General features: G+C 46.0%; 2 protein-coding genes across 3 annotated transcripts in view; one reads left to right on the forward strand and one right to left on the reverse strand.

The window, feature by feature from the left end:
- The first annotated feature begins 3,274 nt into the window (after nucleotides 1-3,274).
- Nucleotides 3,275-6,909, forward strand: NDUFB4 (NADH:ubiquinone oxidoreductase subunit B4). The gene is made up of 3 exons (XM_006263503.4): nucleotides 3,275-3,509; nucleotides 4,934-5,077; nucleotides 6,744-6,909. Exons 1-3 carry the CDS (start codon nucleotides 3,312-3,314, stop codon nucleotides 6,804-6,806), a joined length of 405 nt encoding a protein of 134 aa, XP_006263565.1. The 5' UTR covers nucleotides 3,275-3,311; the 3' UTR covers nucleotides 6,807-6,909.
- A 5,373-nt stretch (nucleotides 6,910-12,282) lies between these two features.
- The window catches only part of HGD (homogentisate 1,2-dioxygenase), a 41,823-nt gene continuing 31,787 nt past the window's right edge, over nucleotides 12,283-22,318 (reverse strand). For both annotated transcript variants that reach the window (XM_006263504.4, XM_059720505.1), the window contains exons 10-14: nucleotides 21,312-21,436; nucleotides 20,508-20,612; nucleotides 17,085-17,211; nucleotides 13,215-13,396; nucleotides 12,283-12,610 (exon numbers count right to left, since the gene is read on the reverse strand). In XM_006263504.4, coding sequence (XP_006263566.2) covers nucleotides 12,479-12,610; nucleotides 13,215-13,396; nucleotides 17,085-17,211; nucleotides 20,508-20,612; nucleotides 21,312-21,436 — 671 coding nt within the window. In that variant the 3' untranslated portion in view covers nucleotides 12,283-12,478. The remainder of the gene's footprint in view (nucleotides 12,611-13,214; nucleotides 13,397-17,084; nucleotides 17,212-20,507; nucleotides 20,613-21,311; nucleotides 21,437-22,318) is intronic.

Raw genomic sequence — 22,318 nt, forward strand, 5'->3', positions numbered from 1 at the left:
TTAAAGACCCCCAGGGTAGGAGCCAGCACCACTTTGCTTAGAAGTTGGTTCCAGATCCTAGCTGCCCTGACTGTGAAGTAGCACCTCCTGATGTCTAGTCTGAATCTACCCTCTGCCAGCTTGTGACTGTTATTTGTAGTCACTCCTGATAGTGCTCGGGGGAACAGGGACTCCCCCAATGCCTGCTGGTCCCCTCTAACTAGTTTGTAAATGGGCACTAGATTCCCCTCAGCCTTCTCTTGTGGAGGCTGAACAGGTTCAGGTCCCTTTGCCTCTCCTCGTAGGGCCTGCCCTGCTGCCCCCCGATCATGTGGGTGGCCCTCCTCTGAACCTGCTCCAAGTTGTCCACATCCCTCCTGAAGTGTGGCACCCAGAACTGGATGCAGTACTCCAACTGCGGCCTGCCCAGTGCTGCATAGAGGGGGAGGATCACCTCCTTGGGCCCGCTCACGATGCAACTGTGGATGCATGACAAGGTGCAGTTGGCCTTCCTGACCACATCCCCACACTGCCGGCCCATATTCATTTTGGCATCAGTAATGATTCCAAAATCCTTTTCTGCATCTGCACTGATGAGAAGGGAGTTCCCCAGCCTGTAGGTCTGCTGCTGGTTCTTCCTCCCCAGGTGCAGCACCTTGCACTTGTCAGTGTTGAAACCCATCCTGTTCCCATCCGCCCACCCCTGTAACCCTTGCAGCCTATTCCTCCCTTCTAGTGTGCCCACTTCTCCCCACATCTTAGTGTCATCTGCAAATTTGAACAGGGTGCTTTTTACCCCCTCGTCCAAGTCACTGATGAAGATGTTGAACAGTGCGGGTCCAAGCCCTGGGGGACCCCACTGCCCACATCCCTCCAGGTTGAATAAGACCCATCCACCACCACTCTCTGGGTGCAGCCCTCCAGCCAGTTAGTGACCCACTTGACTGTGTAGGTGTTGACGCCATAGTCCCCAAGTTTTTTAATGAGAATGGGGTGAGAGACAGTGTTGAAGGACTTCCTGAAGTCCAGAAAGACTACGTTCACTGCGACACCTGCATCTAAGGATTTTGTGACCTGGTCATAGAAGGCCACCAGGTTGGTCTGACAGGACCTGCCTCTAATGAACCCATGTTGGTTTCCCCTAAGCATAATCTCCCCTGCTGGACCCTCACGGACATGTTCCAGGATAACTCTCTCAAAAAGCTTACCCAGGACCAAGGTAAGACTAACGGGCCTATAGTTTCCTGGGTCATCCTTCCTCCCTTTTTTGAAAATGGGAACCACATTGGCCCTTTTCCAGTCCTCTGGCACAATGCCAGAGCACCACAAGTGCTCGTAAAGCTGTGCCAGGGGTCCCGCAATGACCTCTGCTAATTCCCTCAGCATCCTGGGGTGGAGGTCACCAGGACCAGCTGATTTAAATACGTCCAGTCCATCCAGAAGTTCCCTGACTAGGTCCTTTCTGACCCTAGGCCTGGATGCGTCTCCCCTGGAGTCTGAGGGGGTCCTGGTGGGTGGGCTGATCGGGTCCCTGCTCAGGAAAACAGAGGCAAAGAAATTGTTAAATAGGTTAGCTTTGTCATCTGGTGTGACGACCAGATTTCCTAGTGTGTCCTGCAGAGGCCCCACATTACCCGGTACCTTCTTTTTGCCCCCTATGTATTTAAAAAAGGACTTCTTGTTGTCCTTGATCTGGGTCGCTAGTCCCAGTTCCATCTCCGCCTCGGCCTTCCTGACCGCCCCCCTGCAGCCCCGAGCAACCGAGATATAGTCCTCCCTGGTGATGGCCCCTCCCTTCCATTGGGTGTACGCCTCCTTTTTAGCTAGGAGACTTTTCCGTATGCTTTTGGTGAGCCATGGGGGCTTTTGAGCCCTCTTGCCCCCTTTGGTTTGTGTTGGGATTAACTCCCTTTGGGTTTATGAAATTATGAAGAAAGGCTGACAAAGTGAGGGTTATTTAGCCTGAAGAAGAGAAGACTGAGGAGGTATTTGATAAGTCTTCATATACCTGAAAGGTGATTATAGAGAGGATGGAGATGGGCTTTTCTCTGTGGCTGCAGGGGACAGGACTAGAAGCAAGGGCCTCAGGCTGCAGTGGGGGGTGTTTAGGCTGGAGATAGAGGAACTTCCTGACTCTGAGAACTAGGGTTATTTCAGTTGGAGAAGGGAAGCCTGAGAAGGTATTTCAATAGCAGTCTTCGTATAGCTGAAGTGTGATTATAGAGAGAATGAGGCTAGGGTTTTTTTGTGACTGTAGGAGGCAGGACAAGTTGCAGCAGGGGGAATTTAGGCTGGAGATGTGGAGGAACTTCCTGACTGAGAGCGGTCAGGCATGGGAGCAGGCTGCCTAGAGAAGTTGTGGACTCTCCATGCTTGGAAACTTTCAAAAGCAGGTTAGAAAGGCAGAGCCAGGGATGGCCAGCCAGGGAGCAGCCTGTCTGGAGCAAAGGACAGAATGGATGACCTCTGGAGGCACCTTCTAGCCTGACTGCCCTATGAGCCCAGCTCCTACAGCCAGGATGTCAGTGCACTACTATGCAGGGAGCCTGGTTTTCTCTGATGAAAAAAAAAATCCCTAATTTTTGGATTAAAAAAAATAAGTAATCCCAAATTCACATATTTCTGCAATCAAAATGAAACACCACTATTTGGAAAAGGTGCACATATATGTATCTCTATATATATCTATATATATATATCCAAATAGATTTATATCTATCTATATCTATTATCTATAGATATACATAGATACACACACACACACACCATATATATATATATATATATATATATATATATATATATAGATGGGTCAGTGTTTGGGGTTATATATATATATGGTATATGTGTGTGTGTGTATATCTATATAGATCTGTTTATATATATATATATATATACACACGCACACCTTTTCCAAATGTATAGTGGTATATATATCTATATCTAGATATATAGATGTATATACCACTATGTATTAGTGGCGTTTCATTTTAGTAACGGGAAAATGTGAATTTTTGGTTTTGGTTACTTTTTTTGGGTAACTAGAAAATTGGGGATTTTTTTAATCAGAGAAAAGTAGGCTTCCTGCTAACGCGCCAAGAACACCCATAAGATCTTGACGTGACCGAGGCCCCTGTCCTAAGAAGGCGCATGCGCGTGGGGCGGTGCCTGCAGGCGGGCAGAACCTTCATAACCCCTGAGGGGGCGGGGGCAGCAGCTGCTCCCCAGTAACCATGGCAACAAGCCCCTCCTCTGCCCGGCCCCCGTCTGCGCAATATTTCCGGGGTGAGAGGACGCTTCCGCTCCTGCGTAGAAGGGGGTGGCAGGTCAAGATGCCGGAATCCTCTCGCTTGTCGGGCGTGGGCTACAAGCCACTGGTGGGCGTGTCGCTGCCGCGGACGCTAGACCCGGCCGAGTACCAGCAGTCCGAGCAGACACGCCAGCAGCAGGCCGAGCGCCTGGCCCTGCGCTCCCGCCTCAAGCTCCAGTACCAGCTGCAGCTCAACAACCCTCACCGCCATGGGCTTGTCGTGCGTGCAGGGCCGGGCCAGGGGTGGGGGCGGGGACCCCGGGGAGCACCTTTTCCGAATGCAGGCGCGGGCCCCGCCCCTCCCGCACCGTGGGGGCCCCAGTCTGCCCTGTGTTATTATGTCTCCACCTTCTCCTCCATAAACTTACCTGCAGGCTGCTGGGGGAGCTGCTCTCCACCCTGCCTGGCTGCCAAGTGCCTCCAATCAGCCTCTCTCCAGCCCCAAGCAGGTGGTGCAGGCTGGAGCTCTCCCAGCCTGCAAGGGGAAAACCGTGGTTTCCCATGTTTTTCTCCTTCAAAGGGGAAACTCTGTTTTTCTGCAGCAAAAGGAAAACCTGGATCCCTGTACATGATGCTGGGGTGATAGTGGCTATGATTTGGCAGTGTCTAGGGGAATCTGGGACAAATGCTGGCCCAGAGTCATTCAGCCCAGAACCAGGATTTGAGGCTTACATTTCAGGGCAGCCCCACTCAGGGTAAGGTGGTCCCCCTGACTTTTTCCAACTGTTGTCTCTAATACACATGTCCAGGAAGCTACTGTTTGGGGCCCTGTGGCCGTTTGCCACTTTTGGTGGTCTTCCAAGTCACCCCAGGCACTACTCCAAACCCACACATCTCTGTTGCAGGTGCTTGAGGTTCTGTAGAGTAGTGGTGCCTCCAAAGCTCATCTGAATGTGAAGAACTTGTGTTTATTCTTGCACAGGAAAGCTCTGTCTTAAAGTGTTACCTTAGCCTGTGAGGATTCAGTGAGATTTGGAGACTTCTTTTCAAGCCTCTTTCAGATTTCTTTTGAGAGGCGCAAAGTTCTAGGGGTTAGCACACAGGGGTAGGAGTGGTCTGATCTGTGCTAGATTCTTTTTCTGATAATTTGCTGGTTGTTTGTTGCTGACTCAGCCATATTGCACTTCAGTGGGGAAGAAGAAGTTGAAGGATTGACTAGTGTAGGGCTGTACCAGGAGTTGATGTGCGATCAGGAGATAAATGCGAGTCAAAAACTAGCAAGTTATATCTGCCCTGCCCTTTCAGTGGGTCTCCCTAAGAGCCTTGTCAGTGTAAACAAGGTTTCAATGATGAAATACTCTTGTTACTCGGCCATGTTGGCCAATACAAATACTGGTGTCTTCAGTTGTTTAAATGTGAGCTAATGAATCCTTGGAACCTCTTTAGGGTGCAGGCTATTCCTTCAGGAATAGGCTTTAAGAAAAGACCAGGCTTTGGGGATATTACATGAGCCTGAAGCTATATTATTTAGGAAGTGAAATTCCATTGCTTTGGTTAAGTGAGAGAGACATAAGATCCAGTTAATAAGCTTAGCTTTAGTCTCCTTGACTGAGAAACATAATAGGTGCCCCCTGAGGTGTAAAACAGGTTAATGTGAATCATATTACAGTTGAGCATTGCTCACTGCATTTTCTTTGCATTTAGGAAGATCCTGCCTTGCTTCGTTGGACCTATGCTAGAGCAAACGTCTATCCACATTTCAGGCCCACTATAAAGACGTCCCTGTTGGGAATTGTATGGGGGGTTGGACCTGTTGTATTCTGGACTTACGTCTTCGCAAAACGGAGGGTAAGTTTAACCAGATGCGTACAGCTTTTAATAAAAATAGAGCTCTTGGGGGCAAGAGTTCTTACTGGACTAAGAACATTTATTCCCAGGAGTACCTCATCTTGGTAGGGTAATGGAAAAGGAAGGAAAAATGTAGTATTAGGGTGACTTTCCCAAAGCAGTAGGGACTGACTGCAAAGCACTTCTAGCAGTGCTGTTTATATGCTCATGACTGGAGGCAATTCCTTATTGGTCTGGGAAACTTATTTTCTGTCAGCAGCTGTTGCAGTGCTCTGTTATCTGGGCTTTTCTTAATGCTGTCTATGTAAATAACTTCTGGTTTAAAATAACATTCTCCAAAAACTTCATTGACTTCTGATTGTTCTTACCTATTAGATGACAAATGAGAGAGTTTGCAACAGTCTGGTGCATTGTGATTTTTCCTGTCAGCGGAATAATTGAGGGAAGGTCTCTCCACTAAGCCAGTATTCTATTTAGTCTGTTTTTTTAATCTTTAGAGAAGCTTATCTTAAGTTTTAGAAGCACAAGGAGCTTTATTGTCATACAATTCAGAGCAATGTGAGATCCTTACCAGCGTGTTCAGTTTTTCAAGGAAGTGTGATACCTCCTCCTAAACCAATGCTATTACTCTTATCCACTGAACTTATGTCCATGTGGAACCAAGAGAGGGAGGGGAGGAGTGGTTTCCTTTCTTTTAAAAGACATGACCAAATCCTTGACCAAGAAGTGGAACTTTAAATTACACTGTCCCTTTAAAAAAAATGTAAGTCAGGTTTCTAGATGTTTAAAGGACCTATTGGTGGAACGTTCATAGAACTGAATTGCTCAAAAAGATGTTGTTTAATGCAGATGTCTCTTGCCAGTGTTTTGTAACCCAAATAGCCTGATACAAGAGAACTGGAAAATAAAACTGTCTGTATACAAGTGAAGTCAATTTGTTCCATCAGTGATGTTTAAAACTTTATTCTTTAGCACAAAACTGTTCTGTGGATTATCTGTCCAATTCTTTTAATTAAGTTACTTCCTTTGTATAGTGTTGAGGCCAAGACAGTGAATTAAACCCCCTCCTCTCAAATATAAAGGGTGAGAAGATCAGATCCAGAATGCTTAGAGCGTGAACTCTTTGGAAGAAGCTGCCTTGTGCTTGTTGTACAGGGCTGATGAAAGTGGGATCTTGGCTGACTAGGGTGCTTGGGTGTTACTGCAGTGCAAAGGAGAATACAGGCTTGGAATCAAGTGACATTTCTTGAAAATGAAATAATAATCCAGTACAGTTTCACTTGAGAGAGAAAATGGACACACATTATTTGGGACAATTTTTAATACTAGTCAGGACAAAGCCCTGTAGAGAACATACAGAGAACAGTCCTCATTGGTCAGTGGAAGTGAAGTAGATTATTGTTCTATCCTTTTTCTATTTTGGGGGTAGGAGCTTGTATGGTTTACTGATTTCTGTGTCTGGATGGATTGCTTTTCTGCCTGGCAGGTAAGGGGGAAAGACTGGATATTTTGGTAACAGCTGGGAGAATAAAACCACTGAAGTATGTGATCTCTCCAGCTCCCACTCATAAGTGCACGTGCAGTCTTTCAGCCTGAAGATAAGTTTGCGCCCTGGAGTGTTTCTTGTCTATCATGGGATAGTAATTTTGTTTTCTTCTCAATGTAGGCTCAAAAAGAGAAGGAGATCAAGGAAGGCAAACGTGAGCTACTGGCTCATCTCAGGTGTTGAGTCTGGGAACTAGATGTTGCAGCGTTGTTATTGGGCCCTTCATTGAATGTCCAGTATGTTGTACGTTGCTGAGATTTGATCCTATATAAAAATATAAACTGTATTACTCTTCATCAGTCTCTTATTCTTAATGGTTGTGGGAACTGTGACTTTGTGCACAATCCTATTGTCTAAAATTGAAATTGATAAGATTATAGATAGGAATATATTTGGGAATATAAACCTTTTATTTATTACCTTGGATCTACGTACAGGGCTTCTACTTAATACATGTAAGTTATGTACCTATCTAAGTGCAACTTAGAATGATTATTTAAAGTTATAGCAGTCCAAAGTATGCAATGAGTCCAGGATTCTTCCTGAATGTCTGTCTCGCAAGCATGCTCATTGTTTCTGCCTTGGAGCCAGTTAGGCTATATAGCTTGCTCTAATCAAATAACAGGGAACTTCTGATGACAGGTTTTGAATAATTCAGTAGCTGATCTGAGCAGGTTAGGAGGCTGCCTGACTGCTTCCTCTCTGAGTTACTGCCTTGAAATGGATTAAATTTAAGTCTCCATTTTACTTAAAACCCTGGAGGCCCCAACCCTCTACTCTTGTAAATTTCTTAGCAATTTAATAGTCTATTTCCTTAAGTAAGGATTGGTGGATTTACCCCATGAACTGAGAGCTCTTACAGTGTGTATGATCAGCTACATTTCCTCATTCACAAGAAGCATTTAAGTAGGGGAACAAGGACTTAAAAATAAAAAAAAAAGGGTAGTTGGTCATTGCCAATTTAGTATATATAATATATAATCTAAAGTAATTTCTGGGCTCCATTATTTAAGGATGGGGGTGGGGGGAGATAGAGAGGGTCCAGAGGCAGGTGGCAAAAATGATAAAGGGATTGCAAGGCAAGCCATACAAAGCAAGGTTGAGTGATAGGTATGTTTAGCTTGTATAAGAAAAGACTAAGGGATGTGTATGTGTGTTGGGGATGACATGGTAGCAGTTTTCAAATATTTGAGAGGTTACCATTTGAGAGATTAGGGAGAATAATTGATCTCTCTTGCTGCATTGGGCACTATAGGAAGCAGTGGTTGTAAATTGTGATGGTAGATTTAGATTAGGTCTCTCAGAAAACTTCTTTCTTTTATTAGAGTAAGATGGTGACAAACTGCCTGGAGAAATTGTAAAATCTCCTTCAGTGTAGGTTTGTAAGAAGATGCTGGATAAGCATTTGATAGGGATAGTTCAGGAATAGTATTCCACCATTTGTGCAGGGGTTTGGACCAGATGTTCCTTGAGGTTCCTTCCAACTCTATACTAGGGTCCAGCATCTGCAAAATGGGAATAACAGAGATCTCAGAAATATGCTTTGAATTTCTTGTGTAAGGTGGACAAAGTACTTTGGAAAGAAGGTGCTCTTCACAGGCAAAGAACTGGCTTACAGTGGCTAGCAGAGAGAGAGAGAACTGGGTTTGCCCTTTTGCCTCCTTATAGATTGTGTATGAAAACCCAGAAGAATGTCTTGTGCTTTTCCTTAATGTTACAAATACTGCTCTCTTCTGTCCTGCCTGACTGGAGAACTAGTAGGACTCTGAAAGGAGAAGCACCAATGGAGTGTTCATGAGGGAAAGGATTTTAATTCAGGCTGTCTAATTTAATTTTTTGTTTGGCCTCTAGATGCCATCACAGTACAGATGATAGAGAACACCTGTGCCTGTCAAGTGCTTGGGAGAAGAGGACTGTCTTTTTGTATATAAATTATTCAAAGCGCACTGTCCCTTCACGTGAGGCCTGCACATTCTCCCAATCCATTTGTGTGACCAAAGAGCAAACTGCGAGATAAGACTTTACATTCTTGATGCCACTGAAGGGAAATGCAAGTAGCAGGACCCTCTGTATCAAAAAGGAGCCAGAGTATAATTCCCATGCAGTCCCCTTTGATGGAAATGGCTAAATATTACTCAGCTAATTGGGACTTGAGTTGCCACATGTCGTGGGAGAAAACTCCCTGGTGTTGTCTAGCAGGCTTCGAGACCAGACAACACGGGTGAAGGGGTAACTGTAGTTTATTTACTCAAGTAAAGACCATAAAACAGCAAAGAGGTAAAAATGGCCCCGACTTAAGGGTGAGGCAGTCTTATATACATTTTTTAACAAAGAAACTACAAGGTTATTGAATATGCAATATTTATGGTAATCTCCTTATATGGTGCATTGTAAATCTCAGTACTTTTTCAGAGGAAAAAGTTAGTGTTATCTTATACATTTTAATCTGTTTTTCTGTGCTCTGTTGTATCATTTTTTTTTTCTCTGGGCCCCCCTTATCTTATCTCACTCCTAGCTGTAGCTGGTATCCAGTATACAGACTTAATTTCTGCTTTTTTTAACAAAATGGTTAAGGCACTTGACATAAGAAAATGGCTGGCTTAGAGATCATTTTGTCTTGTGGTCAGCAACATTGCTAGGCCACAGGTCATGCCTAGTGTTTAGCTACAAAGCTAATACTATTTAATAATCTGAATTATAGTTAACAGTATATTATAGAAAACTATTTTATTTTAGGGTAAAGACAAACTTGCCCATCACACACACGTAAATTCGCTCCTGCAGATGTATTTGTTTCAGGCCAGTTGAGCAAATTGTTTGGTAGGGGTTACAGAGGCATTACACTCATCTGGTCTTTCAGGGTGGGGCTACTGATAAAATCGCTGCACCTGTCTGAGCCTCTTTGGGCATGTCCAGACAAGCACACACATGCACTTTGCAGTGCCTCAAAGGCTTTTGAGGCACTGCAAAATGCAGGTGGCACAAGTCAAAAGGTTCTCAGCGCTGATTATTTGCTGGGTGGAGCCAAAATTAGATTCCAGGATTAAAAAACACTCAAAAAAATAAAAATAAAAAAGGCAGGGTGGCACATATGGCTGCAGCGTGTGCTGCCCAAACCCAGAGTCTGACCAGCCAGAGCCACACTCCAGCTGCCAGCCAGGTTACACATGCCCAGATCACCATCGCTGCAGCACTGGGAGGCCTCCCAGAACCCAAGGTAAGGCTGCTAGGGCCAGCCCAGGTGCTGCTATTTTTCCTTGGGGAAATGCACCTGCATGCTCATCTGGACATGCCCTTTGTGCAATTAAAAGGGACTGACAGTCTCTACTGATAGAGTTCAGTAGTTGGAGCTAGAATGTCCTGTTTACTAGTCTTGTTATTTTCAGACTCCTCCGAATGTTTCTTGAAAGGTGTGTGTTGTGCTGTGGGGGACTGGGTTGTTTCCTGGCTGGCTGTGAAGTGGCTCTATTCAGAGATGTGGAAAAGGTGAATTAGGATTAGAGAGAGGAGAGGGTTATATGCTGCAAAACTTCAGCATGTGTCCTGGCAACACATTATCACTAGTATCAATTGATGCGAGTGCCTACAGCAAAAGACATTCAAGCTTGCTGACTGATTTGGACTAGTGTGAGTTAACGCCCCCCCCCCACCCAAGTACCGTTTCAGCCCCTAGAGTACTTAGTACTAGTTTATCCCTTGGCCGCCTTGAATTTTCAGCCAGAGGCTTATTTCACTAAGAACAGGAAACTCAAAAATCAAAGGATCTCCAGTGCATCCTAGGTGGTAATACTCTGCATATTCACAGTGCCTCTATGCAGGGCTCTGGTTTGATGCTAAACCTACTGCTAGCAGTGTTTTTTTCCCCAAACAGAAGCAGCTGAGTCCTGGTTCCAACTGTTGTGCTCTAATTATTAGGTTACCTATATACCTCTCTCACTCTTGCATCAAATCATAGAACTTGCACCTCTCCTTCAAGATAGGTGATGCCAAACTTGTTCAACTGTTTCAGTCTGAAATTTGTACCTAAACCAGTGCTTATCAACCTTTTCACACTTGGGGCACTGTCCGTAAGTTTCCAGAACTTAGTGGCACCCAATTAAAAAACAAATATAGTATAAATATTATAAATGTAAGTGTATACTATTTATCAATATGTTACTAATCAACTGTAATATTATATTATAAAATATGAGTAAAATATTACCCCCCCTTTGGGCCTAGCTCTGCCTGCCCCACACATGTTCCCAGCAAGGCACCTGGACTCCCTACACATGGATCCAGTTTACTGCAGGTGACTGGGAAGTGGCAGGCCAATTTTGCCCTTAGCTATCTGGGGGCAATCCTACCTGAACTCCAGCCCTGGTGCCAAAACGGTGCAAGGGCAAGGTGCAAGGGGGGGGTGTCAGGGGGCTCATGCAGAGCTCCCCATGCAGTGGGGAGCAGCAGGGATCACCCCCCCCCACCCCCCCTGCACACACACCTGGCAGCACCCAGTGTGTGCTGGGGCTTTTTTTTAAACTCTGGGAGCTGGGGCAGGTGGGGGTAGCTGTGGAGGGGCTGGGGGAGTGGGTGGGGTCGGGGGGGGGCTGGGGGTGTGTGGGGGTTGGGGGGATGGCAGGGGTCTCCCTATGGTCCCCACCCCTAGTACTTACCAGCTCAGAGCCTGGCTGCTGCTCCCTGTTACAGCCACCAGGGACTGCCCAAATCATCAAAGTTCTCTGAATCTTTTCCGAAGATTCGGAGAGCTTTGACTCTCTGAATCTTTTCCGAAGATTCGGAGAGCTTTAAATTGATTCAGACCTTTAAATTGGTCCCCTGATCCGATTTGGATTCAGAGATTCGACCACTGAATCGGGCCAAATCACCACCTGATGCTTTGCACAGCCCTACAAGAGGCTCCAACTGTAGTAGTTTAGCTTGTGTTAAAGGCAGTGTGCCTTGTTTCTGTTGGTTTACAATAGTATAGTTGGCATCAGTAGCATAACTACAGATGAGTGAGGGGGCCATTAGCCCTGGGTGCTGAGTAAGTATGGAGGCAAGGGGTGCCAGAACAGACACAGTTATGCAGCTATGGGCTCCAGCTGCTTGGAGTATAGGAAGAAACAGGGAGGAAGAAGAGGGTCTGTAAGGGATTACATCTCCCAACCACTTCTGAATTTAGTTCTTTATATAATGGTTTGGCGTGGGGTTCAGTGTTGGGGGGGGGGTGCAGGCAGGCAAAAGGCTTACCTTTTTGTCTGGGGGACATCTTTTTGCTGTTCTACACAGCAAGAGCCTATAGCAGTCAGGACTCCCTCCTGGCTTCGACCTATAAGTCCTGGACACCAGCTGGTTTAGGGCTATAGGCTGGGTCATGTGTCACTGGAAGGATAACTTTCCCCTGATTGGCATTTCTAGATTTGAGCTCAGTTCTGGGTTGCATCTCCTGCCTTATCATTACCCTCTAACTGAGAGGCCATTCCTTGTGTGAGTGTAATGTTAAATGGTGGATCCTACAACTGCCTCGTGAAAAGTGTCTCATTTTCAGACAGATGGAGAGGGTGTCAGCCATCACCTCCTTTACAAGGTAGAGAGTTTGCGTCCACCACAGGGGGAGAGCTGCTCAAGTGTGTCAGCTCCCATGTGTCACGAGCAAAGCTTTAATTAGATACGTAAAAGCTCAGAATAGTGGTGTTTTTAATTGGTGTTCACAAGTTACACAGGCTTGTAAGGATAATTCATTTATTTGGTTGCTGCTTCTGTAATGACTGCACCGTAATGGTGCTTGATGCACTGAACTTTCTAGCCCTTCTGCATGCACATGCAGATTTTTCCCATCCTTGTACTTGGCCTGAGAGTACAGTGAGCCCTTCTGTTTACTTGCTGCTCTGGTTGAAATGACTCTTCAGTGGCTCCCAGCACTTATAGTAGCTCTTATCTAGGCAGTTGGAAGTCTTGAGGCCCCACCTGGTAACAGCCAGGCTGAAGGAGGACTCGAACATGAAGGCCTGTTGGGAACCACAGAAAACACCTCAGAGTAGGAGGGTGAAGGAAGAGGTTGAATAGGCACATAGTAACCCTGTTTTACTAGACATAGGTGTCAAAGAGGTACAGCACTCGCCACTGAAGAGAGCCTTGCTCCCACCTGCTCACTCAGGGAGAAGAAGGCTGCGATCACTAAAATCTGCTGAGATGCACCACTGCACGACTGTATTTTGGTAGGTTCCTGTGAACATCCTAGAAAATCAGAATTCCAAGGAAAGGCTCTGATAGGCCCCTATTCTTTAGAGCTAGTTGTTATTTCTGGATCAGTCGGAGGCGTTGTGGGGTGCCCCTTCACTTGTCCTCTTGTGTTGAAGACCATATTAATTAACAATCTGACCTCAGCTGGCATCAAATGAAGTGTCCATATTGTTAACCAAATGCTCAGGGTACAGAGTCCCAGCAGGGAACTCGGGGGCACTAAGGTGTTTCTAAAAATCCATCTTTGGGGTGGGGTAGGATTGCAACAATGGCCCCAAACACATGTCCAACATGAAAGCCAGGAACTGTGAATGTTTTGTATCACTGCTACCTGGCTGTGGAAGCTTTTTTCTTCTGTAAGGCTCTTACCATGGTCCCGTCTGCTACTCTCTCAGGCTCCAGCTTGGCTTTGCTTGCCTTCTCAAAACACTCAGCGTCTGGCCCGTGGGGGGTCATCATGCTGTGCAGACTGCCCCCTCCTGGCTGGAACCCTTTTTCCTTGGCCTCATAATGCCCTTTGATGAGCCCCATGAACTCACTCATGCAGTTTCCTGTGAAAATAGTCAAAAGTTAGGTGGTTGTCAAGCCAAGCCATCATAACTTGGCTGTGAGACCAGCTAAGCTCACTACTTAAGTTGAGCTGGATCTGGTCAGCATTTGAATCTGAGACCTCTAAGCAAGTAGTAATGGTGAACCAGTTGGTGGGTAGGTGGAAGGCAGGTCTATGCACACTTTTTTCACCAGCATAATTATGTGGATTCAGAAACAGAGGCTGTTAACACTCCCCTCCTAGTTAAGCCACTAAAAGGGGTACTTCTATCATATGCCATTATAGTCACTTTATACCAATATAATCAGGTTGACTCGAGGGCCTTGCACTACCTCCAGTGTATTGGTAGTAAAATTGTACATAGACAAGCTTATAACATGGCTTGACATTTATATACACTGTAGATCTCAAACCACTATATAAAAAGGGTCAGCATTATCAGCCCTCTATTATAGTTGGGTATAACAAGGCAAAAAAGAATTTCCCCAAAAATCACTCAGCGCATGATTGACAGAGCTGGACTAGAACCCAGGTCTATTCAGACCTACTTCAGTCTGATTCCAGTGTCCAAAGCACTAAGGCATATTGTTCTACATGTTTCTAAAACCTCCAGTCTGGGACAGTTGCTTGGTTCTTTTATGCTCATGGTTTCTTCTTGGACATAAATTACACAGTTTCTCTCTAGTGACTGGGGATAATATTATGTGAACTGTACTCATGAGAAGCAGTAGCTTGAGTAGTCCTAATGAAACTGGTAGAGTAAAGTGTGATAGAGTAGGATACCCCTCATATAACTGACAGCGGTTCAGTCTAACCCTGGAGTTATTATTAGGAGACATTCTCTCTGAGGGTAGGTATTTTAATAACTTTGGTCCCCACCCCCACAAACAATTACCAGGTGTAATTCCTACTTGTCTCAGCAGACTTGACTTGACCAAGCATTATGTCAGCATTATACCTGATGATAAGTGGGGTTCTTTTTGCATTATCAAGCCAAATTGCTGTAGCTGTGTTCTATCCAATTCATTTTAAGCAGAAGCTCATCTTTTCTTGAATGCCATTCATTAGCTAAAAATATAGCTGGCCTATATATGCAAGCAAATGTTCATTATTACTCATCCTTGAGCTTTAGCATCTTGCATAAGAATGGATCATTGTGAATTTTTCATAAAAATGGCTTATGAATTGTGTCAGGGATGCACAAAGTAGTATACAGAACTCCCAAGTCCTTGCACGTAATGCATCTGCAGCTGTAAAAATATATTGTAATATTTATAACATGCTGTAGGAAGGGTGGTCTAGTTCAGTGGTGGGGGCCAATCTTTTTGGCCAACTTGGCACAAACTAACTCTCCTTGGGCACGACTACATGTGCAATTAATGCAAATGAATAAACAGTTCATGCTGGAGTTTATTGTTCCTGGGAACACCAGTTGCACATCTGCCCAGGACTGCAAAACATTGAGCCAGGTTGGAGCAACCCCAGCTGACAGGGGACCCAAGGAATCAGCCTCCCAGCCCGGGGCTGCTCTGACCCAGCTCAACGTGCTGTGCCTGAGGCCCAAGGGTGCTTCTGTGTGGGGCTAGCTGGCACCCTTGTGACCAAGCCAGCCCTGTCAGCATCTACACATGTAGATAAATAACACCACCATAGGATAGTACTTATGTTAACATGTATTATCCTATGGCAGTGTTTATCAGTTTACGGCACCCTAATAGGGGCATATATGTAGACACTGAGACTTTATTACAGAACTAATTAGCTCTGCAGAAAACGTGTAGACATGCCCCCCTGAGTGCCAGTCTGATACTCTTCCTTTGTCCAGTCTGCTGGTGTATTCACTGCTCCCTGCCCAGTCTCCTCCTGTGTTTTCTGCTTCCTGCCCTGTGCTCCCTGCTTGATCTCCTGCTCTGCTTTCTGATTCCTGCCCTATCTGCTGCTGTGCTGCCTATCCCCTCCTTGATCTGCTGTGTCTCATGCAGAGCCTGCCTGTGCCACTTGTAGTGCTTGTGCTGTAGGTTGGCCAATTTCTGGTCTAGCTAATGGAACACTAGACTGGGTGGGACTTGAGAGATGACCCGGATTCCATGTCTGGTTTAGACACAAACTTCCTGTGTGATCTTGAGCAAGTTACTTAATCTACCATGTACTTCAGTCCCCATCTATAGAATGGAGATAATAGCAATGGTTCATTTGACTGAAATGCTGTGAGGAGAGAATCAATTCCGTGATTGTCAAGTATTTGGACACAGCAGATATGTGCAAACTGAACTGTACAACACAACATTCTCTGAATGCAAGAGCAGGAGATGATAGTGCTGTGGATAAAGGACTAGATTTTGCATAAAATATATGAGAAAGCATAACTGGTTCAGAGTTTGACTACTCATGTCCCAGACTCGCTCAGCCCCATTACCCCTCCAGCGCAGTGCAGAGCTCTTACTGCTTCACAGATTTCAGCAGGGTCTGAGGCGCTCAGCACTCTGCAAACCCAAACCCTCTCAGAGCCAGCGTGATGTGTTTGGTCCAGCAGTTTAGACCCTACCATCCCACTGGTGAAAAACAACCCTGTCAGTCTGAATTTAGTGTTTAACAAAGGCACTTGCAGTGACCTGGCACTGGCTTAATTGGTCTCTAGATGTTTTCACTTCACTTTTCATTATTTCAAATGAGAGCAGGCTAGTGGGCCAAGTGCTTGCTTCTAGGATTGATTCAGATGGCTGCACAGCTGCCCACTGTGCTGTCAAGGGACCAAGTTTCAGAAATAATATCCCATGCCTCCTCAAAGCTCTGTCCAGTAACAAAGGAAAGTGCTTATTAAACAATGTTGAATGCTTCCACATTAAACACCATGGCTGTAGCACCATGAAAGGTGCAGCTGTGGAGACTGAGGCCTCTTATTTATCTAGAGGAGAAGCACTACTTAGGTGGCAGTGAGACAAGCCTACCCCACATACAGCTTTGTCAACATCTCACCCTGGGTTATCTGTTTGGGGTCTGAGGGGCATTAAATCTGTATGGTCCTTTGAGTCCTCAGTTCTTGCTCAGGGACAGCCAGTAAGGTTTTGGGGCTTTTGCAGCGTAGTTGTCTGTCCACTGGGAACAAGAATAGTTAATCTCTGGCTTTGTTCTCTCCAAAGACTGTTGGGGTAATGGTAACAGCACTGTTCATCTTGATACAATGCAGTGAAGAAGGAGGATGGTTTTGTGGCTGTGACATTTAGCAGAAGTGAGCTCAGTCCCTAGTTCTGAGATAGACTCCAGGTTTGAGCTTGAGCAAGTCACATGACACCCTGCACCTCAGTTTCCCCATCTGTAAAATGGGGATAGTAATACTCTCTCATGCCCTCTGTCTCTCCTTTGTGATGAAATGATAAGCAATTCATGGCAGGGACTGCCTCTTACTACATGTTTGTACGGTCCCTGGCACAATGGGGACCCAAATTTGGTTGGGATTCTCCAATACTGTATGTGTACAGCCACAAGCTGCTGCTCCTAGCTGCTGTAAAAGGAAGCAATTTTGCTCTCATTTGTTTCTCCAAGGGCTGCAAGTGCCCCATGTTAGCTGGGCCAGAGTTTGTAGGTAAACTGTGCTTTGTTCTGGCACTGCTATGGAGGACAGCAAGCTTGCTTTGTGCCTCCCCCAGGTCCCCCCTTCCCAAGGGTAGCCGAGTCAACAGGAGGCGTACTGTGGTAGTAGGGTGGCCGGAAGGTGTGGTTAGCCACCCCCCATCGAGGTGGGAAGATGACGAAGTCCGCAAGAGCCACTCCCGGACGGGTGGATTTGGCCGTCAGGACAGTGAAAATGGAAGGGTCCTACACAAAAAAAGACAGACGGACAGATCAGAAAACATGGCCAAGTTCAGGCCTGTCAGCCCAACTGACTGAGGCCCGCTAGGTTAGTTGCTTTCTCACTCACATTTTCCACCTGATGTGTGGATGCTGAGGGGGGTTTGGAGTGGGTGTGAGAGCACCCATTAGCATAACTAGGGCAGGGTGACCATGGCGGCAGCTCCAGGTGCTGACTTGGGGGTGTGAAAAAATAACAGCTGCCTGTTCTGGGGGCTGGGGGAAGGAGATGGGCCTAGCTGTTTCCTCATTTGTCTAGCCTTGAAGGGACCTAGGTCCTGAAACAAGTACTTTATTCCCTAACTCCCCACTATGCCCTGGTCCTGTTTCCCCCTTTGCCTGGCTCCTGACCCAGGAGAGGGGCAGGGGATGTCCTGAATCCAACGCCTTGCAACACTTCCTCCTTCTGCCCTGCAGGGCTGGCTGGATTCAGGGGAGACCCTTTGGTTCTGCCCCTTTCATGTGCTGCACCCCTCCTCCTATGAGCTGTCCCCTCAGTAATGACACTAGATAGAAAAGGGTGAAGCTGAGACTGGGGGCAGGGGAAGCAGAAATGCAGGGACTTCCCAACCCCAGTTTCTGAGGGCACTGTGCCCAGCATGGAGACAAAGGGGGTGGCAGGACTGGAAGGTTGGTGCTGACAGGAAGGTCAGGCTAGGTACAATCAGGAGTCTTCTGGGAGTCTGATAGGTGCTTGGGCAGCAGAGGATGCTTGTGATGGAAGGAACCAAGGGTCTCTGTGTCGAGACCTGTACTTGCTTGCAGTAACAGTTGGCCATTGCTCTTCTCTACCTCCTCAGGTCTGTGGACCTCTCGTCACATTCCTGACAGATCAGTAACCCACTGGTAGGGCAGCAATGCTGTTCCCCTCTCTGGGGAGGAAAGCAGAGCTGGAGAGGGAAGGGGTCTGTTCAGGCCACACAGCGAGACAACCCAGAAGTCCAGCCCAGCAGGCTCCCCACATTGTTTCTGTGCAGGACAGTGACAATCAACAGGCTAGGAATATAACCTTCCAGCCCTTCCTGAGGCAGGTAACGATTGCCTCTCGCCTTTTAACCATCAAGGAAAATGAAGCATGGAAAGATTGCCAAGTGCTGATACTGGGATGCAGCAGGATGACTGCCTAAACTTTCCTCCCCACACCATCCTTCCCCCTAGCGTGCTTTACTGGAGAGGGGAAGAGGTTTTCTGCTGGTTGTCTGGCTAAACCCTTTCCAATCTCCCTGTGCATCCGCTCACAGAGCAGTGCCAAGAGAGAGTCTAGCTGAGTGCACCTGTCCCACTGGACTGGTTTTCTTATTAGAAAAGCTGCTCCCGCCGATTTTGGCTTTTTTTTGCTTTCCATAAGCATTGAAAGCTGTTGCCACCAAACCTGCCGGCTCTTCAGATATGTTCCTAGCTTCAGGCTCAGGAGGACCAAGGGAGGGAGTGTACTGTGTCATTTTCTCATTATGAGAGGTGACTTAGGATGAGACTGGGGCAAAATTCTCTTCTCTGAGTAGCCAAGTGGGTGTTGGATCCAATCTTCAGCACATGGGTGCCCCATTGGGCTGCATAAACCTGTTGTTAGCAAACGGGGTCACATGCAGTTGTGTGTGAGAGCAGGTGCCACACTTCTGAGACTGCCCTTCTATGCTAGAGCTGAGTTGGGTCTGGTATGAGAAGTGTTTGGGGGGGTGGGGAGTCCACATAAAATCTGATCGGAAAACAGGGACATGTAATACTTGCAGTGACTTTCTGGTGCAGTAGGGCTGCTCTACTCAGTGGTTAGTGATCATCTGCAGAGCTTTATAATCAACAGAAAATTATACTCTTGGTCAAGAGTCAATTTAGTCAGTTTTAAGCGCACAGCATTAATTTCATGATGGTTACCTAGAACGCTGTAGTTCACAAGAGTAAAACGCTCTCTGCGCCAGCAGGAAGTGAACAGGAGGGTTTAGCAGCTCATGAGGATAGAATTAATGATGACTGGATGTGGCCGGACTATTATCTCAGCAGTCCATGTGGTTGATCCACTCCTGTTCCCCTTCCCTGCCTGTTGGAACTATGAGGTCAGACCCACTGAAGAAATTTCCTGGCTATGATTATGCACATTTTACTACATTTGTCACCTGGTCCCCTTTGCTCCTGCTTGCTGTTTGTCTCATCCCCCTGTTACATATTGCTCTGTAGACTGCAGTTTCCCTGGGGCAGAGACCGTAAGTGGCACTAGAAAATATTAATTGGGGGAGCTGGGCAGTGTGGAGCATACCTGCTTGACTCTGCCCCTCCCTCCAACAGGGCCGTTCTGCGGCTGGCATGCGCCGGTGCTATGTGCATGGCAGTGGAGGAGCATGTGGCAGGGCGCTGGGTGCAGCACTGAGGTGGTGCTGGTGTTGGAGCTGCTGTTGCCGACCCAGTTTGAGGACTCTGAGCCCCATTGGCCCTGGCCTTCCACCACCTATACCACAGACTCTTATTTACTATGCGACTGTGTAGCACCTATCAGTGGGGCCTAACCTAGTTATAGACTTCAGGCACCACCACACCAGAAAATGTTAAATCATATCAGTAGTATAATAATAGTATAATAATAATAACTATTTGATAACAATTTGATGTTATGGGAAAAAGATTATGGTCCTCACACAGTAGTGACATATGAGGTTCTAATCGCATGCTCCATGTAAAGTGTTTCAGAAAAAAAAGGAAGTAGAAAACAGAAGTCATATCACTTTAGCATTTAGCAGGTATGCAAAAGAACTGACTTCTATCCCTCCTTTATGTATTTAGTGGGCAAAAGAAAAAGCAGCTATCAGGACAGGGCAGAACCAACTTCTTCCAACAGTTTTGACAAAGGAATGTCAGTGTTATGAAGCTGTCCTGGTGTGGAAAACTGGGCACTCTGTATGGGTGCTGCCATATTTTACTCAGCCCTGATTTGGCTCACTGCTGCATGGACTTGCACCCAATTGCTTAAGGCTGAATTTGACTTTGGCTTGGATCTGCACATGAATGGAAGGAGTTGTGGGTTAAGCACGGGGAGTCAGGATTCCTCAATTCTCTTCCCAGCTCTAGAGCTGATTCACTGTGTGGGCCACTGCATTAGTCATTTAGGCCAGGACTTTCAAACTTCAGTGCCTGCAGTTTTTCTCCTACCTCTATAGTTAGACACCTAGTAAGTGATCTGATTGTGCACAAGTTTTAAGCACCCGCAGCTCCCCCTGACTTTCAATTCCAATTCCAGTTTGCATAGCTCTGCCAGGCACACCCCTGGAACTTACCACGTGGTCAAAAGCAACAGAATTAATGACCATGAAGTTATCCAGATTGTACTTGTATGGTGTGTAGTTTCCATGCCAGGCTACGACATTGAATGGGGAGAAATCCTATTAAAGTCGATAAGAACAAAGGTAAAAGATTACATATGGAACACTCCAATGTGCTACTAAGATGCAAAGCACCACACCTTCTGGTATTTAATATGGATTTGTTGCTGGCAAAAGGTGGCATGTTGTGAGTGGAGGCCAGAGCCCTCTATTTTGCAAAAGAACAGGGCACCTTTTCTCTTGCTGCCCCCTGCTTATGGGCCTCAGCCACACACTGGAAGAACCATCTCTGGAGAAGAGCTGAAAGTTCAGTCTTTGAACTTGGCAACTCTGCTGAGGCTGTCCCTACAGAACAAGTTGTGACCATGATTTTTCTGTAATGGGAACCCCTGCCTGCTAGAAATTATATGTCCCTGTCTAGTCCTTTTTATATATACCACAAAATAGCGCTTGGAAGCAGGGAGGTAAAGGCCAGCACCTGTGTGGGAAGAATCATCGAAGCTAGAGTCAAACAGTTCTTTTAAAATATTTACTAAGGAAGAGAGAGTTTAGTGGGAGAGAGGAGTATGCACTAATGAGCCAAGGGCTTGCTCCCGCTCCCATATCAGCCAGTAGGAGTTTGACCATTGATGTGAGCAAGAGTGGTGTTATATGATTGACCATGCTGATAAATCATGAATCGCACAATATGCACAAGCAGTAACAAACAGCATTTCAAGTCTGACCCCTTCTCCCCAAAGAGGATTCTAATTTCCTTACCTGATGGGCTGCAAACAGCTTGCCCTGATACTTGCTGATCACTGTATAACCACCTGGCACTTGGCGATCTTCATACCAGGCAACTGGCACTAAGAAATCTCGAGGGTTAGCCAGACCATTGGCTCCTGGCACAGAGGGGAGAGACAGAGATTTCTGAGTAAACTTGTTAACTGTGTGGGGACCATTACACCTTCCTGCCTAAGGAGATGCCTTTTGTGTTCTGAACAACAATATGGGTGCCCCCCTGTGCTCCATAAAATGCCTATTATGCCAAAACAAAATTATTTACCCATAATCCTTGCTCTTATGAGTGTGTAATTGTGATACAGCCTAGCTTTTAAATCTATGTTCCCAACATGCAATCAAGAAAGAGTCCCCATAGCAAAAAATTGTACACTATTACCCATCTTCAGTGGCAGAGGGAGCATTATCTAGTGGTAAAGCAGAAAACTGGGGATCAGGTACTTCCAACTGTGCTACTGGCTGTTTGTATAGCATTAGGGAAAGTTACCTAGAATGCCATCAGATGCCTAACATATTTTAAATGAAATGATGTAATGGCACTTAGTCACATACTCCTTAGTGTATTATAAGGGATAGTTAATGTCTGTAGAGTATTTTCAAAGTACAAAGCATTGTATGAAGGCTAGGCATTCTGCTTCTCATTATTGTTACAAAGTACTCCGTATTCTTTGGATAAAAATGCAGTGCATTAGTACCCACTGCTGAGGTTTAACAGTTGGTATTTTCTTCCAGCTGACATTTTCTCAAAGCACAAGTAAAGTCAGAATAAACCAAGAATAAAATATAAAGCAACTTGATCTTGGAAGGGAGGTGGGTGAGTGGTGGGGAGAGGCTCTTATAATTATCACTCCTTAAAAGAAGTATTACACACAAGTACTATCATTTTCTTTTCTTGCAAAAAGTAAATATTATAATAGATTTTGCTCCCCCCTCCCTGCCCTGCCTCCTGCTTGGGGAAACTAAAAAATCCCCAGGATATCTTT

The sequence above is a fragment of the Alligator mississippiensis genome, chromosome 1, assembly GCF_030867095.1.
Source record: "Alligator mississippiensis isolate rAllMis1 chromosome 1, rAllMis1, whole genome shotgun sequence".
NCBI classification, from domain to species: domain Eukaryota; kingdom Metazoa; phylum Chordata; order Crocodylia; family Alligatoridae; genus Alligator; species Alligator mississippiensis.